The sequence below is a fragment of the Sycon ciliatum genome, chromosome 4 (assembly GCF_964019385.1).
Source record: "Sycon ciliatum chromosome 4, ocSycCili1.1, whole genome shotgun sequence".
NCBI lineage: Eukaryota > Metazoa > Porifera > Calcarea > Leucosolenida > Sycettidae > Sycon > Sycon ciliatum.
Genome location: NC_088646.1, coordinates 33,434,879 through 33,451,196, shown reverse-complemented (window position 1 = coordinate 33,451,196; position 16,318 = coordinate 33,434,879). Strand labels below are relative to the sequence as shown.

The 16,318-nt window shown below is 46.8% G+C and overlaps 1 protein-coding gene and 1 long non-coding RNA gene across 2 annotated transcripts; both read right to left on the bottom strand.

Annotated features, from left to right (window-relative positions):
- Nucleotides 1-1,272: 1,272 nt before the first annotated feature.
- LOC135815760 (uncharacterized) lies at nt 1,273-3,729 on the bottom strand. The gene is made up of 2 exons (XM_065329098.1): nt 2,626-3,729; nt 1,273-2,231 (listed from the first exon to the last, which is right to left on the bottom strand). Exons 1-2 carry the CDS (start codon nt 3,559-3,561, stop codon nt 1,806-1,808), a joined length of 1,362 nt encoding a protein of 453 aa, XP_065185170.1. The 5' UTR covers nt 3,562-3,729; the 3' UTR covers nt 1,273-1,805.
- An 8,916-nt stretch (nt 3,730-12,645) lies between these two features.
- Nucleotides 12,646-14,292, bottom strand: LOC135815759 (uncharacterized). The gene is made up of 2 exons (XR_010553322.1): nt 13,921-14,292; nt 12,646-13,237 (listed from the first exon to the last, which is right to left on the bottom strand). It is a non-coding gene; the product is annotated as an uncharacterized LOC135815759 (long non-coding RNA).
- Nucleotides 14,293-16,318: the final 2,026 nt, after the last annotated feature.

The following is a 16,318-nucleotide window of genomic DNA, read 5'->3' as shown; positions in this document are numbered from 1 at the left end:
AATCATTCACTAGTTTGAGGGGAGGAAAAGACGCAAACGGGAAAAGTCTGAAGAAAAAAAAGGAATCAGTGTGTAATTTTTTTTATGTACTCACTGTTTCTATATTGACCGTAGGTCATGTATGTCCTCCATTTTAATTTGTGAAGGACATGTGATGTGATAGTGAACCATACTATGACCAAGAGTGTTAATCTCCCTGGGAGCTTATAGTTGTACAAGTAACCGTATTACATGTAGTACCATGTTCCCCCTTGAAGAGCAAAGAACAGGATGCGACTTACAATTGAGTATGTCATCCTACTTGAGATGTGAATAATTATATTGAAACAATAATGGCTCAATCAAACCTAAAAGTGGAGGTACCACTTATAATTGAGTAGCTATAGGACCTCTAATCTCCCAGATTTGGGTCTGCTCTCTCAGTCCCTAAACGAGTTACGTAGTACAATAGGCTCTCTCTCCCTGCTGGCTGCTTGTTTATCTTTCATTCTTCCCATTTTTCTTTCTTTCTTGCCATGATTGGCTATCACGACTCTCTTGTACGTTGTGTGCCTGGACCAATGCCCTTCGTTTTGTAGTGTACACCAGGGAGTCGTATACTATCCGACTTCCTGGTGTACATGCATAGACATCATGGAGTTTTACTAGAGCACCGGTGCTGCCAAACTGTAGTACCTGTAATGGGAGTTGCTGGCACGTGGAAGTAACCAAACCGAGCTGATCAAGAGGCAGGCCAGGTGACCAACGTGGCCCTGATCGAGCCATCGCGACACATACACTGTGACTCACCAATAACTAAGCTCTCAGAGCTTGTTTACTCTTGAGTCTTGATACAGTCATATTACTTCAAACGAGTGTGACATCGAATGCATTCTGGAATACCAAGAAAATATGGTGTGTTCGTCTACAAGCTCAATCCTAAACTGTTTTTACCCATACAAGAGCTTGGGTCAATTGCTAGTGTGAAAGGTAACGGGGAACATGTTGAAACTGTACACTACTGCATGGTCGACTTTCAGTTTACCACGCCTGCGGTATTCGGAAAGAATATGTTTCGCTGATGGGCGTGTGCATTTCATCTGTCAACGGGTTCCTTATTGTAATTAGCAACACACCCTCCATCCCAATCTCTGAATCAGTTGAACACACGGCACTGGCACAGAGCTTGTATGCGTACACGCTCAAGCCGCTGGTTCAGTTTGAGGTGCGCATTCACCAACCTCCTGGCTCCACGGCTTTCACACTCAGTCACAGTTTGTGTTGTTGGATTGGTAAGGTGTATATCAGGGTTTATTGAAAACTGGAAAAGCCCTGAGAATGCGGGACCCAGGAATTGCAAGTCAGGATCAAGCAAAGAAACAGCTCCACGGGCTAAAAAAACAGAAACTACTCATCATTCTAAGACCTAGCACTCAAAACAGAAGCTTCAAGCAATGGCTAGCTGGCTTGAAGTTTCCTTGGAGGAAATGTGCCTTCAGAGAATAAGCTCAACTTGATATCATTTGGTTCTTTTTCAAAGCGGTTACAGACAGTGGACCGACTAGGTAAAAATACTTAAACGTAGGAAATATGGTAATAAAACGCAAAACCAGCTTGCAGAGGAATCGGCTAAAGGGATACCAGATATAGAATAAGTAGCTCACACAAAAGATGCAGACTTACTTTCACAGCTGGAGCGTAATAAAGCGCCCCTCAAGGTCAACACGTTAATCAAGTTTCAAGACCCGACGAAGACGACAGTAAACGAACACGGAAACGTTCAGAGCATTTTTGTTCTGCTGATGGCCTCGGAGATCAATGAGAGGCTAATAAAGAGCTGCATGGGCTGTCTGTGTAGGTGGTGTTCGATGGTTGGCTGATCTACTAGACTCTGCTTTTGACATGCTATTCGGGTGGTAGGAATCCTGGTGCGGCGGCGGTTGTTCTGGAATGTATCGGAAACGTTCGTCGCTATAGTGGCCGGCTGATTGCTGTGTTGATGGTGGCATCTGATAGTGGTGGTGGTTCTTCGATTCGTTGTGTGTTCCCGGGCTAGAGTAGATGATGGGCTGTGCAGTGTTGGGGTGTTCGACAGTGCTGCGTCCGTGGAAGTGTCCGTAATCAATGTGCCGTTGTGCGTTGGAGTCGTCATTGGTCGAGTTGGGGTGTATCCATCCAGAGAAGTTGTTCCCAGGGGGCATTGTAGACTGTTGCGGGGAGATGGAGCGATCGTCTATGCTCTGCCGCATACCCTGCAATGGCAAGAAGAAGAAGAAAGAAATGAACACGTTTAGTAAAGCCAGCAGAACGGTGTTGGTAGCAGAGAAAATAGGGAGTCAGATTGCTATTCAAGCAGCCAAACACACACCATAGCCAAGGCTTTCGCATCTTCAGGTGCCATTGGGAAGCCCGATATCGTGAAATATCGGGTTACTAGTAAACGCTAACGTTACTTTCCACCTAACGTTATGTCCTCCCCAATGTGCCAGAAGTCAGTCCCTTTATGGAGCAGACTTACATTCTTCTGTCATCAAGCAATATTAAAGGTATTCTGATGCATCAAAGGTACATGATAGCTCATCCCTGATACAGGGAGCCGATTGAAGACAAGATCAAGAAGTATTTGGTGTGTGGATTTAAACTCACCCCGTGCGATACAGCCTGAGGCTGGGTACGGCTCATAGATTCCTCATGCATAGCACCGCTCGACATTGACGCTTGTGTTCTGGCGTTGGCAGCAGGAGCAGCGTATGCCTCGGAGTACGGTGGCGACGTGGCGGAAATGTGGCGCGCGGGCTGCGCTTGCGGAACGGTCGAGCGATGGTGCCCCTCTGGCAGACCGGGAAACCCTCCTGCTGGACCACCGGCCGGGTAGTAGCCGGGAGAGTCACCGGAATTTGCTGTGCTGGATGGTCTCTGGTAGGTCTCGGCCACAGCTTGGCGAGCGAGTGTTTCGGCACTGCGCGATGGGGTCAGGGAGCCCGGGAAGGTTGCCATGCCCTGGGTAGGACTTCCCAGGGGCATATGCGTGTACATGCTGGCGAAATGCCAATCCTGCTTCTCCCGGATGCTTCCCGTCATGGTCTTGGCCGTTTCAGGATTGATTGCGCGTTGCTGTTGTTCAATCGAGTCGGTGAGAATGGTTTGTACATAAACGATGTAACGACTCGCCTGCTTCAAGACGTCGTGTTTCGACAGTTTCTTGTCGGGTGGAAATGTCGGGATAAGTTTTCGAAGTTGCATGAACGCATCGTTCACCAACTGCTGTCGCCATCGCTCACGCCTGTTCGTCAGCAAGCGACGAGCGGTCCTTGCGTCGTCTTCGTCCTCGGACGTTCGTCGACGAGATGGCCGACGTCCGTCCGTTGCGATAATGTTTGCTACCTGGTCGCCGGAGAGGTTGCCTCGCAAATTTGCGCCGTTCGTGGAGTGGTCCCCCTCGAATTCTCCATCATTTAGGCTTGGGCTGCTACCCGTTGGGGACTCGGGACTGGCCGAAAGAGCCATCAAAGACTGAAGAGTGGGAGAAGAACCTAGACCAGAGTCGACGACGCTATTACTTTCGCCAAAATTTAGGCCCATCGCTCCGTCGTGGTGCAAAAGTTTGAAATGGCGCTATGTGACGGATGACAAAAGTTTTATCCTCTGCCCACCTCGGCAAGGACTGCTCGTGCTAGCAGTCTTGAGCATGGTTTCAAAAGCTGCCCGACGATCAACCCCCATATTCTTTGTCAAGTTTTCGCCTCGTGAGAGAAAAAGGAGGAAGACAGCGAGTCTATGAACACATGCATCTTTACGGCGCCACCCTGCTGCGTCTTGCACACGACCAACAGTACACTGAACGCAGCCATTATCTCGACGCCACCGGGGCTCAGGAATGCATATGCCCTACGAGCAGCCTGACTGGCGCTAGTGCTCGTCGCCCCTTCACTCACGTGCTGGCCAGCTAGCCAATCAGTGACGCTCAGAAACCTGGTGACGAGCTGTCCACATCTCCCATGCAGTGAGTGCGTACCTGCTCGGTCTGTAGTAGCACCCTGGCCTGCATGCTGTTACAAAGCCATTCGACTATGACCCGGCGCATCCTGGATGCACTGTCTGTACATGAAGGTACATCTGGTTGATAGCACGACTGCATGACGGACTCTCACACTGTGTCAAGCGGATGTGCAGACTGCAGGTGTTGATGGCAACTGCCTGCACTGGCTCGCGTGCAAGCGCGAACACTGACAGCTACAAGAGCACGGTGTGAAACCACAAGAATGATGCCGAGAGGCCAGGCATACAGGCGCCGTGTACATCTACGTGTATGGTTCTCACTTGGGCAACTGTTACTCTACACGCGTCACACAACATACACTCAAACTCACACTCTCGCACTTTCCCACCTTTGCAGGTTTTGTTTACACGAACATGAACCGCTATGATGCTGAAAGCACTGGAACCAGTATTGTTCGCTCGGGACTGAAATTTACCTACAATGAGCGGACAACGGGACAAAGTCGTACCATGTTGCACAGGCCAGAGGCGAACTATCCAGCAGTCACCGAATGGGAAGGGGGCCAGTGAGACTCAGTTTTCGATTAGAAGACTTGCAGGAAAACTCGTTTCTAATCGATTGACACTTCACGCCTTTCGACTGGATCAGCTGCTGCCGAAATACGATTAACGAACGTGCCCTGAGGCAAAAGGAAGCCGAGCATGTACTACACATGCACTCTGTAGCTCAAAACATTAGACTAGGTAAGATTAGCAAGAAGAGAAGCCTTACTAAAGGTGCCAGGAACCCTCTTCACTTGTTTGTGAGTTATGCTGTCATGTAGAAAGGCCGAATGATACCGCTCGCCACTTGCGTAGCTTATTGCTTAGTTGAAGAGACAACACAATGGTAGATCTACAAGGAGGGATAAAGCAATGTGTTTGACTTTTTACTTTTAGGACTTGGGGTTGTTTTCATTCACCCAATCATTTATGGGTTTGGCTAACCTGGGAAATACAAGTACTGTACATGTACTGTAGCCTAGTGTAGGGAGTCACGCGGCCGTTCAGGTGCAGGACACAATGTTGATGAGAGACAGCGTGTACTGCAATGACGAAGACGTCTACAAATCGCAAGCACATGGAGCTAATACATTCTTACAGTCACACCCGGTACTAGTAATAATAATTATTAGTCTAGCATTGCAGTTACGACAGTTGCACAGAATGCAGTGGGCATGTTCCCAGTGAGCTGTTGCTCACCATGCGAAAGACAGGAGGATGGCGCTTTCTGTCTCTTTTTTTTGTACTTCAAAAGTAGACACCATCTTCGATCGATCGATCGATCGAGAGAGAGAGAGAGAGAGAGAGAGAGAGAGAGAGAGAGAGAGAGAGAGAAAACAACTGGTGTAGATGGCAACAGGGGAGAGCAGTAGTAGGGGTTCTAAGGTGGAGCCTGTGTTCTTGCATGTACAGTGTACCCAACTCTTGGGATCTCACACTTTGGAACGCGCAAATGCTACCCCATACCAGTCCCGACTCGTCCCCAGCGCTAGCAGTTTCTTTGCCAGCCAGGCTTAGTCCAGATCAGGCTTGTCTGCGTTAACATGTAAGCAGCTTCTTTGTGCAGGTTGCTTGTTGGCGAGAAGGGCCAAAAATTAAAACCAGGTACTGTACCAGTACAGCAGAACAGTGGGTGGACAGTTACATGGCTCGAGTCACCAGATCTCAAATCCTAAAACTAAAATGTAAACATAGCCTGCTTGTGGCTTGCCTTGGCTTGGCCCTTGTGCTTCACCATTCACAGATCCAGATGTGCTGCTTCCTTGGCAGCACGTGCACAGCATAATGGGCCATGAGCTGCCTTTTCTGGAATGTTTTATTGCCTACATGTATGTCTATGACTGAGCCATCGCTCTGGATGTCAGCTGAGCGATGGTACTGAGTCCGTACTATCGCTAGTAATCTTCTGTGTTCACCCCGAGATTTAGCTAGCTCGCAAGAAAGGCCAGAGCCAGAGGTTGCTGGCTTCCAAAATAGCCCAGTATTGTTACGCAGGAATGTGCATTGTAATGTTCCAGACTTGCATTATGTGTGTGTGTGTCTTCAGAAAAAATGTGCCACGTGAATGAGCTCTGACTCTCAGTGGCGTGATGGTGTATGTGCACCTGCGTTACCTAAGTCTTTCACACATGCAAGCATCGACTCCACTCACAAAACAATGTCGTCTGTACATGACTACATGTACTAGTACAGTACTAGTTGTGTCCGCAGTGGGTACGGGTAGCCACCGAGCTAGCTGGCAGCAAAACCTGACTAGGTGCAGACTACACACTGCAGTAGCCAAGACTGATCGGGGGTCAGGTCGGTCTTTCATGGTCTTTGGTGAGAGGCTACTTCGTGTTCGTGTGTCTATCCTTTATCGTCTCTCTACTCTAGTCTGTGTCTAGTAGTAGTTTTATGGATAGCATTGTTTGTTATGTATGATTGATAGTACAGCCATGAATCCATTTCTGCACAGCGTTGCCGCTAGTACTGGCCGGCTAGCGCGCTAGGCTAGTCGACTAAAATGACATGTTAACATTACTAGCAGCAGCCATGCCATCTCCCGGCTTCAGTTCAGGCTCAGCAGTCCTTGTAACTGGCTTGTTCACACCATTCATCCCTACAGCACTACTCAACAGTGCCAAGAGTTGTGAAGATCGAGATCAAGATTCCGACACGAAGAGGTGACAACTACAGTAACTGGGGAATCACGCGAGCACCGGTCCCTCTGCAGCACTCACACACTGACTCAGCATGCGCCAGTGTCAAAACACCGATGTTGCAGGGCACGTGCACATACATTTTGGCCCATAAGAGGCGCTGCTGGTCGGCTCCGCGATGCTGCTGGTGTTGACACTTGTCGGTCGCGGATGCACGGCGCCTGATGCTGGCGCTATGAAGGGAAGAACTGAGTGGGTGAGAAGTGGACCCACTTCAGAACTCATTGCCAGCTTGACGGCTGAGATGAGCGGGTGTGAAGGTGATGAAAAGAGGCGGAGTCTCTTCGCCACTGCCATGCACATATCATATGCCTGATCTGCACATGGACTTGGCTTGCTGAGCTGCATGAGTGGAGTGGTACTTGTACCGTCATGCAGTCTGCAACCAGCGCGCTAGCGCCTAGCCTAGCACGGCACAACATCAGTGCCACCTAATCAGGCATGTAGAAGTGCCGACTGTACTACTCAGCTAGCTACTGACTGTACTACAATCTACATCGGCGTTTGACTGCAGAGGCAGTCGGTGCGTCTGGGTGCGCCATGCGCCACGCAGGGCCATGCAAATATTAATTCACTGCAGACTGAGAATCTCCATAATCTGATCATGATAATAATTAATTATTATCGATAGTGAAGATGGGCCACAAGTCCCTGGCTTGAATACTGGCATACTCCACTGTGTCTCGCGACTGAACTGTCTGAAGCGAATGCCCAGCCAGTCAGTCGTAGATCTACGCACAGATCCGGACGACAACCAACAAATGCATGACATTGTACAGTCATGTAGACTAGTAGTAGTACTAGTAGTACTACTGTACTGTCGAGTCTTGTTTTATTCGAAGCCCCACATTATGTATACAATAAATGAGGAGGCAGAGGGTTTATGACCAATAAAAATAAAATATATTTTACGGTTCGCGTGAGACTCGGCTGGAAGCCGAGTTTTCCGCATCCGCCGTGGGAACGCCACCACCCTCTAGGATCAAAGTAAAGTAATAGTTTTTATTATGACCAATAAAAACTATTATAAAAACCGAGGTCCCCCGAGGTTTTTATAATTAGTTTTTATTCAATCTTTGTTCTACATGTACGGACTCAGTGTACTTTGATTTGTTGAATATGCCGATCTACACGTACAAGAAGAGTGTACATTGATGATGACTGAAGTAACATAGCAAGTTAACTCATCCAGACATGGATCGCAATGATACTAGTAGTTCATTGTATGTACAGTGCTGGCAACTGAAATCCGACCCCCTGGGCGGCGCGCCGCGCCGCCCAGGGGGTCGGATTTCAGGTGCCAGCACTGTAGATATGGACTTGCAGCAAGTAATTATTAGTTGCAGGAACATACTACAAAGTATAGTATGTAACTCTCTGCCACATGAGCAGGAGCTGGAGTCCACAAGAGGTCCATACTCAGCAGCATGAAGCCAACCATTACAAGGAACTCGGATGGTGAGCCAATTAAATCCCCTTCTTGGACCTTTCCGAACCTGAGCCTTCCAAGTAACACTAGTTGGAAGGTTGTTGGTTTGCGCCTTGGAGAAGTGTTGGAGCTAGGTGTCAGGTCGCCGAATGTCTCAGTACTACTTGTCAGTTTTGTGCCATTTTGTCGCACTCGCTGACTGTATAAGATCTGGTTACGTTGGTGGACAGCTAGTCATAACTCGTAACATGTTGTCCTTCTCCCTTTTCAAGGAATTAAGCAAGCACAACACCCAGGCCACGTGCTATGCCAGAAAGCAGGCTAGATCACCATGATCATTGATAATGCCTAGATCAGTAGCGCCACCTTCGCGACAAAAAACGTTGTGTAAGGCCATGGTAAAAAATAAATTTGATTCTCAGGTCATGAGCCTGTGAAAATCGGTGCGAGCGAGCGATTTTTTATTTTATTTCCCACATTTTTTTTAATTTCCAAAGATAGGGTCACACATATGAACGTCACAGGGTATTATAATTATTTTATTATTCATGCCAGGGAGTAGAAAAATACCGGTATTTTACTACTCCCTGATTCACGCCTTTCGCATTGACCGTTTTTATGTGCGCATATGCATGCATAGAAATAAAAAAAATCATCGGTGCGCCGCCAAAAATCGGTGCGCGCGTACTTGAGAATCAAAGATAATTTTTACCATGGCCTAATTTGTAAAGACAAGTACTACACATGCCATGGTACATGATTGTACATGACTGTGAAGTCACAAGTGGCCACTACTTCAGTACTTGTCCTGGGACAGATAAAAATTAAATACATCCCCATCATTGGCCCATGTACCGCATCACATAATATAAAAATAGTACCAAGTAAAATTACTTTTATATATAATATAAAAGTAATTTTACTTGTACAGTACTATTTTTATACTTTAAAAAAAGTATTAGTTAGTTCTTTCCTTGGCGCTGATAGGTGGAATTCTCTGCCTGTCTCGTGTCGTCAGGTTGAGCATCTATCCGTTTTTGTTTCGCTCTGTAAAGAGCACTTAGGGTTCCCTGTAACAAGACGGCAACGTCTGTAGGGCCTTCCCTATCAAAATAATAAATTCTACTACTATTCTACTTCTAGATTCTCAGAGTTGCTCTCCGTGTCGCCCTCGCGATGCTCGCCGCGTCGTCGTCCTAAATCCTGTCATCTCGTCATGTCCCGGGCAGAGGTGTGACTTCCGCTTCGCAGCCTTGTTGTGATTTTGTCGTCGTCATGTACTAGTAGTAGTAGTACCATGGTCCATAGTAATCTCTTGAGTCTTGTACAGTCATGTAGTATTACTCTTCGCGGAGCCATGCAGGGGCGCTGAATCCGCTGACCCCTTCACCATGTTCACACAGCTAACACTGGTCTGTAACCTTGGTAACAGTAATACTTACTTCACAAGTGGTTCCGACTCTGTACCGGTCGCACGCGAGGCGACGGACCGCTACCAGTAGTGTGTTGTCTTCACTCCTATAATAGGGACCTTTCGCACCCCGCGTACGGATACGAAACGAATGCTGATTCGTCACCTGGGTTCGAGGATTCGTCAGAGTCCCTGCGGAGAACTCGTTTTCGCGAATGGAAGCCTCTTCATTCGTGGCACGCTCCGAATCCGTCAGGTACACATTTATTTGGATAGGTACACATGTTTTGCAAGGTACACATTTTTCCCTTGATTCCAGGATCCATGCACGTGTGCGTGTAAAAACCCGTACGCCAAGCTACCGGCGCCCGCGGCCGTATTCGTAGTTGCCATGCACATTTGCATGACGACTTGCGAAACCTGAAATCTGTTTTCAACGAAACGATTACGAGCCGAATCAAACTTTCGTTTCGCATTCGTTTCGTAGCAAATGCGAAAGGTCCCTAATATCCGCCGCCGTCGACGCTTTCAAGTCAAGTAGGGAGTCATGAAAACTCTAATAATATTATTAAATTTTTTGAAGATAGCTGTATCGTGTATGGTTCTTGACAGTAGTCTGGTAGTGTCTCAGACTCACCCTGACTAGGCTGACATTATGATCTACATTACACTGTACTACTACTGCTACTACTTTACTAGTAGTACTAGTACTGATGTCGAAGTCCGAGTAGCCTACTCGCTGTCGTAATGCGATACTAGCCATCATGGATTGTATGCGATGGCCCGGCGCCCGGGAACAGTTCAACGGCGATTGCGTCCCCGGGCGCTAGTGAAGGAAGACTCCTTCTTGACACACTTGTCTCCTCCTACTACTACTACTAGTAGTACTAGTACTAGTCGGGCACTGCACAGTACGTAGACATACAGTTACAGGTGAGGCTGTATCGTGTATGATGCCCTATTGTGTAGACTAATCAATAATCATGTACAACCGTCACGCGTCACTACTACTACTACTAGTACTAGTAGACGACGCAGGATGGTGCTGGGGTAGGCATCGGCCATTGAAAACTGAATTCCGTCTGTTTTACGTGGAATTTCTTGGAGTTTCCCAATGTATTGTGCTTGAATAAAATTCTATTTTAACTTTTAAAAAAAAACTACTAGTAGACTCTACTACTAGTCACTACCGGGGGTATACGACTCCCTGGTCACTACAAAACAAATAATTACACGTATTGCGTGACTGATCCTTTCAATGTTCTAATCTTTCAAGCGACTTTTCCTGTTCTACCTCGACTCCTCCTTGATTTCCCTGTTCTCTCTAGTCTCTAGCTCTTCTCTTGTACCTTCTTGCTATTATTCACTTTAAAAATGTGGGGCTTTGAATAAAACAAGTCGAGTACTACAAATAATTACAAAACAAATAATTACAATTACTAGCAGATGAAATGCAGTTCAGTCGGTGGCAGAGGTGAGGGAGCCAAGCATCTTGCCGCCCAGTACAGTTGCTTTCATCAGGTTCGTCTTGTCGTGCAGCTAGCACAGTAGCAGGGCAAGATCACAGTCTCAGGAACACTGCGTGCCGCTCAAGCACTGTGAAGTGTGATCACACTTTGTTCGGTAGTGATGTGTCTGTTCGCGATCGGGGCCCATCTGGGACCAGCTACAGCTGTAGCACACTGACTGTGGTAATATGGGATATGGAGGGGATGGTAGGAGACCGTCTGACGGTCAGTCTGCCTACATGCAGCTCCTTTAAAGGGGCACTCCGGCTTCATTTTCGACGCCGAGTTTTCGATGCCAAGACGAAGGTTGGTGAAAGAGAAGACCCCTCGAACAAGAACGAGTCTCCAGAAGCGATCGAGTCGAGCAGGAAGACGACTTTTGAATTTCGGCCGAGCGAGCGCTGATGACGTAATGAGGGATTAGCTTGCCAGTGGAAATGCATCTGCGCACATACATTTCACACACTTTTTGGCCAATTTTCAATCGAAGAGGAGGTTGTTTTCTATGTTCTCTCAACATCGTGAGCGATCCCGTCTTCTATACCCTTCCAGGTACCCTGAAGGTCCTCCAGAGGAGAATTTATCTCCAGCAAAGCGTTGTTGATCCGCTAAATTCGTCTCGAGACATATTCACCCAGTGCAGTGCTGACAAATGTAGAATGTTGAATCTGTGATAATTGTCGACGATGGACAGAACGGTTGATAGCCGCTGTCGCAGGGAAAGTGAAGCTGCTGGAAGTAACAACGGGGAGCTTGTTAGCATCACTTGATCAAAGCAGCTAGACGGAATCGGGGAGTACTGACTATTTGTCTCGCCCTCAGTTTAGTGAATTTTATGATCAGAGAATTATTCGATCAGGATCCCTTCTACAAGATGTGTAGTACAGGTGATTTCTGAACTTGAAAATACGGAGACCGACCAGTAGACCTACCAACAACGTGTACCTGCAGGAAATTCACCCAAGGCTATTGCTAATGCTATCCTCTTCAGTGGCTGTTGTTTTTTTAGTAAAAATATGTTCACTTCTCTCAACATATTCCTGCATGGCAGCAAGAAGGTGCGCTATGGAATTCAACGCCACAATCTTCGCCCAGCTGTGGATGAAGCATGGTCAAGTCATGGCAGTACATATACTTGAACCAGATGAGAAATTGAAGTTCATTTGTGATGTGAAGTTTGACAGCCCCAGTGACCGAGTCAAGCGTTGTCTTTTGCCGTGGCACAAATTGTTGAAGAATCCGAGATGTTCTTGGAATTATGCACATGGATACTACCAGAAATAATGGTGGCATGAACCATTGTGGAATGGGACAGCTCACGGAGAATACTGGAAAAGCTCAAGTATCTCTAGGCGATTGTAAATCCTGTTCTGGCTTATAGCTTCGGCCTGCTGCGCCCGTCCATGTACAATGATGGGAACATGCATTTCTGTTTTCTACATATTTGCTATCTACTGTACTGTGGTATTACAGTTGCAGGTCCCTTATATAGAAATATGTTCACCCCCCCCCCCCCCCCCCCACATACCCACATACATATGAACTAACAATTTCACTGTTGGACTCACCGGTGGCTAGAGAGCAAAGGATTAATTTATAGCAAAGAAAAGGACCAGGGAACTACAAGTTACGCTATAATGTCCACGAACTATTTCACTGTATTTGAAATAATTTTGTTTGATACCCTGAGAACTCTGAAACTTTGCAGCACTGTGGATTATATGTGGATACAACATTTATGGAAGGAACACATAGTTCAAATAATTATAGCACTGGATTGTTGAGATTGTGAGCACATTCCAATCAGTACTCTACATATTTATAAGCGGTGGCAATCGTTAGGAATAGGTCGTGAGTTGTCAGAGTGCTCTAGTATATGAGAGAATGTTTTGTTTGTCTAATCGACGGCTCGTTTGAAGCCAGAGTTGTTTGAACTTGCTTCAGTCGACTTGATTCTAGACAGTAGTCGAAGGAGTACTATGAAGTATACACCAGGCGTAGTCTGTAAGGTATCTCGTGAGAATTCTGTCGGTACACATCAGGTATCAGCTTGCAAAGATGGCTCCTCTCTGTTTCTTGAAAGCCTGTATAGTTGGACTGTGGCTCCAGCGATTCCCTTCTCAGAGCAGGTACCATACCCAATACGGTCAATGCATATTGGACAAACCTGTGTGCACAACAGAAATAGTGGAGAGGAATCTCTCAGCTCATGAACACATCAGTGAAGTTTGAACTGCCGTTGTTTGTGGCCATCAGTATAAATCTATCGACTATAAGAATAATGTGCAAAAAACCCTCTATAACTACAGCTGGGGCCATGGAATTATAAAGCATCTAACTTAGGGAACTGCCAATTCTGGTCGGAGTTGCGTTCGAGGCCTGCAATTCATGATGGCTATTGTATGTTGCATTGACCAGAGATCATATAAAACTTCCATGCCACATTGAAACACGCACTACTTTCGAGTACTTTGGTATCCCCCACCAAATGGGCATTCGTTCCCGGGGTGGCAGGCGTCACCATTCGTTATGCCTGGATCAGATTTCATTGACCCCAACTGTCATGAAGAATCATTTTTACTTCGACTGGATTTCAGTACAAGTTAGTTGTAGAACTGCAGAATAAATTTTGTTGTATTTGGGCAACCATTTCTCTACAAACGCTCTATTTGGGAAAGAATTTTTTTAATAAAATACATGTCCAAATTCCACATTTACCCAAATCGGAATACTTGATCACGTATTCAGTCCTACACGGAATGTTTAGAAAACGCCAGGGAATAGGAATTTGCTAACGAGAACTCCAGGCCAGGGTACTAGCATACGAACAGAAACAAGATAAAAACTCACCAGTATACTTGTAGTAATTCATGCCGGTGTAATATTCACGATAAGCAACGAGGCACCCTCCGATTTGGTGAAGCTGCTTTGAAGTCTGGTTGTTCAGGTGATACAAACGGGCTCCCTGTTGTTACTTCCAGCAGCTTCACTCTCCCTGCGACAGCGGCTATCAGCCTCTCTCTCCATCGTCGACAATTATCACAGATTCAACATTCTACATTTATCAGCACTGCACTGGGTGAATATGTCTCGAGACGAATTTAGCGGATCAACAACGCTTTGATGGAGATAAATTCTCCTCTGGAGGACCTTCAGGGTACCTGGAAGGGTATAGAAGACGGGATCGCTCACAGCGTTGGGAGAACATAGCAAACAACCTCTTCTTCGACTGAAAATTGGCCAAAAAGTGTGTGAAATGTATGTGCGCAGATGCATTTCCACTGGCAAGCTAATCCCTCATTACGTCATCAGCGCTCGCTCGGCCGAAATTCAAAAGTCGTCTTCCTGCTCGACTCGATCGCTTCTGGAGACTCGTTCTTGTTCGAGGTGTCTTCTCTTTCACCTACCTTCGTCTTGGCATCGAAAACTCGGCGTCGAAAATGAAGCCGGAGTGCCCCTTTAACTTGTGCAGCAGCACTGGCTGCACTCTGCCGAAATGAACAGTACAGCGGCGACGGACGACCATCTTTGGAAGTAGTTTAGTCAGATCTGATGGGTATACCGGTGTCGTGTGTAGTTCCCACAGCGACTGACGGTCGCTATCAAACTACAGGCTCAGTAACTAAGTACTAACTAACTATTACTTGAAAGAGACACAGGACGCGCCAGCTGTTCAAGACTGGGACGTGTACCACCAGCATAGCAGCACTTGCCAGTGACTTGTACAACTACAACTGTACAAGGAGACTCTTGACTACTTGAGTCTTGGCCACGGCAACACTGTCAAGACAATAGTGCACTACACAGCATGCAGGAAGTCGTACATGTATAAATAAAAGGTTTAAACGTATTTTACTGCTCCCGGCTCCACAGGACCACAGCGGCACAGGGCCAGGCACAGGCGATAGGCTGGCTCACATTATACTTATAGGCAGCCGAATGATCGCCATGATCACGGAGAACTGACCATCAATCCAATGGCAATGCAGCTTGTACGGGGCATGTGAGTGCTGCGACTTGACGCCGAACAGTGACGCTTGGGAGATACGACCCTGGGCCGCTGAGCTTTACTCCCTTTACTTAGGCTTTAGTTACTTACTTAGTTAGGCTCGGTGCTGTACCTGGTCCAGCTGGTTCAGGGTAAACTGGGACGCACCCAATCATGAAAGTGGGCAGTACTCAACTATTACTTCTCTGGGCGGACGAAGCTGCGATACACATAATCTCTCCCCACAGACTGCACAGAGCGGCCTCCTCTTGAATTTAACTTCTGTTTTCTTCGAGTTTTCGAGTAGGGTCCAGAAGAAAGACAATTTGATGTCGGTTCGAATGGCATATCTCTCGCTTCCATACGATAAGCCAAACTTGCCAAATCGCCAATTGTATACTCACGTTGCCATAGCGACCAGCGCAGTGATGACGTATGAAAGGCTTAGCTCACCACAGAGAAGGTCTGCAGAAATTTAATTGGTCATATGATTGTATTCACGAAGTGAAAGAAGGGCTGTGTTCAGTGCTGTTAGTGCAGTGAACTGTTTGTTAGTAGTCCCAGTCTCGGTTGTGTACTAGTACTGGGACGTGACACCGACAGGAGAAAGCTGAACTCCGGAGACTCTGACATCAGCAAACAATAGTGACGAACAAAATGCTGAAATCTTGGTTGGGACAAATCAGACGTTCAGCATTTACCCATGCAACCAAGGACCATGCCGTTTGCTCTTTCCACTTCCTGAAGATTGATGTGATGCTTCCTGGCGACTCTCCTATCTCTCGTGACATCTTCTGAAGCCAGGTGAGACGACGGGTGGTGGAGATTGACGAATGAAATAATGTCATAGGTTTGAAAGTTTGCAGAAAATGTCTCAGGAGAGAAGGCGAATACCAAGTATCTTCTCCTAGAGGAAAACATTTCCTAGGCACAGTCAGCCTAGGGAAATGCAGGAGAAGGCCGATAAACAGTTCACGGCACTAACAGCATTGAACACAGCACTTCTTTCACATCGTGAATACAATGAGACAATTGAAAATGACCAATTTCTGCAGTGATCGACCTTCTCTGTGGTGGAGCTAAGCCTTTCATACGTCATCACTGCACTGGTCGCTATGGCAACGTGAGGCGATTTGGCAAGTTTGGCTTATCGTATGGAAGCGAGAGATATGCCATTCGAACCGATATCAAAATTAAGTTAATTGTATTTCTTCTAGACCCTACTCGAAAAATCGATGCACTTCCCCTTTATTCCTCCCT

What these genes read in the sequence shown, in the direction of transcription:
- LOC135815760 (XM_065329098.1), bottom strand. Translation starts at nt 3,561, where the DNA reads ATGGGCCTAAATTTTGGCGAAAGTAATAGCGTCGTCGACTCTGGTCTA. An exon ending in CTCAGGCTGTATCGCACGGG is followed by an intron (nt 2,232 to 2,625) that starts GTGAGTTTAAAT and finishes TTGCCATTGCAG; the next exon opens with GGTATGCGGCAGAGCATAGA.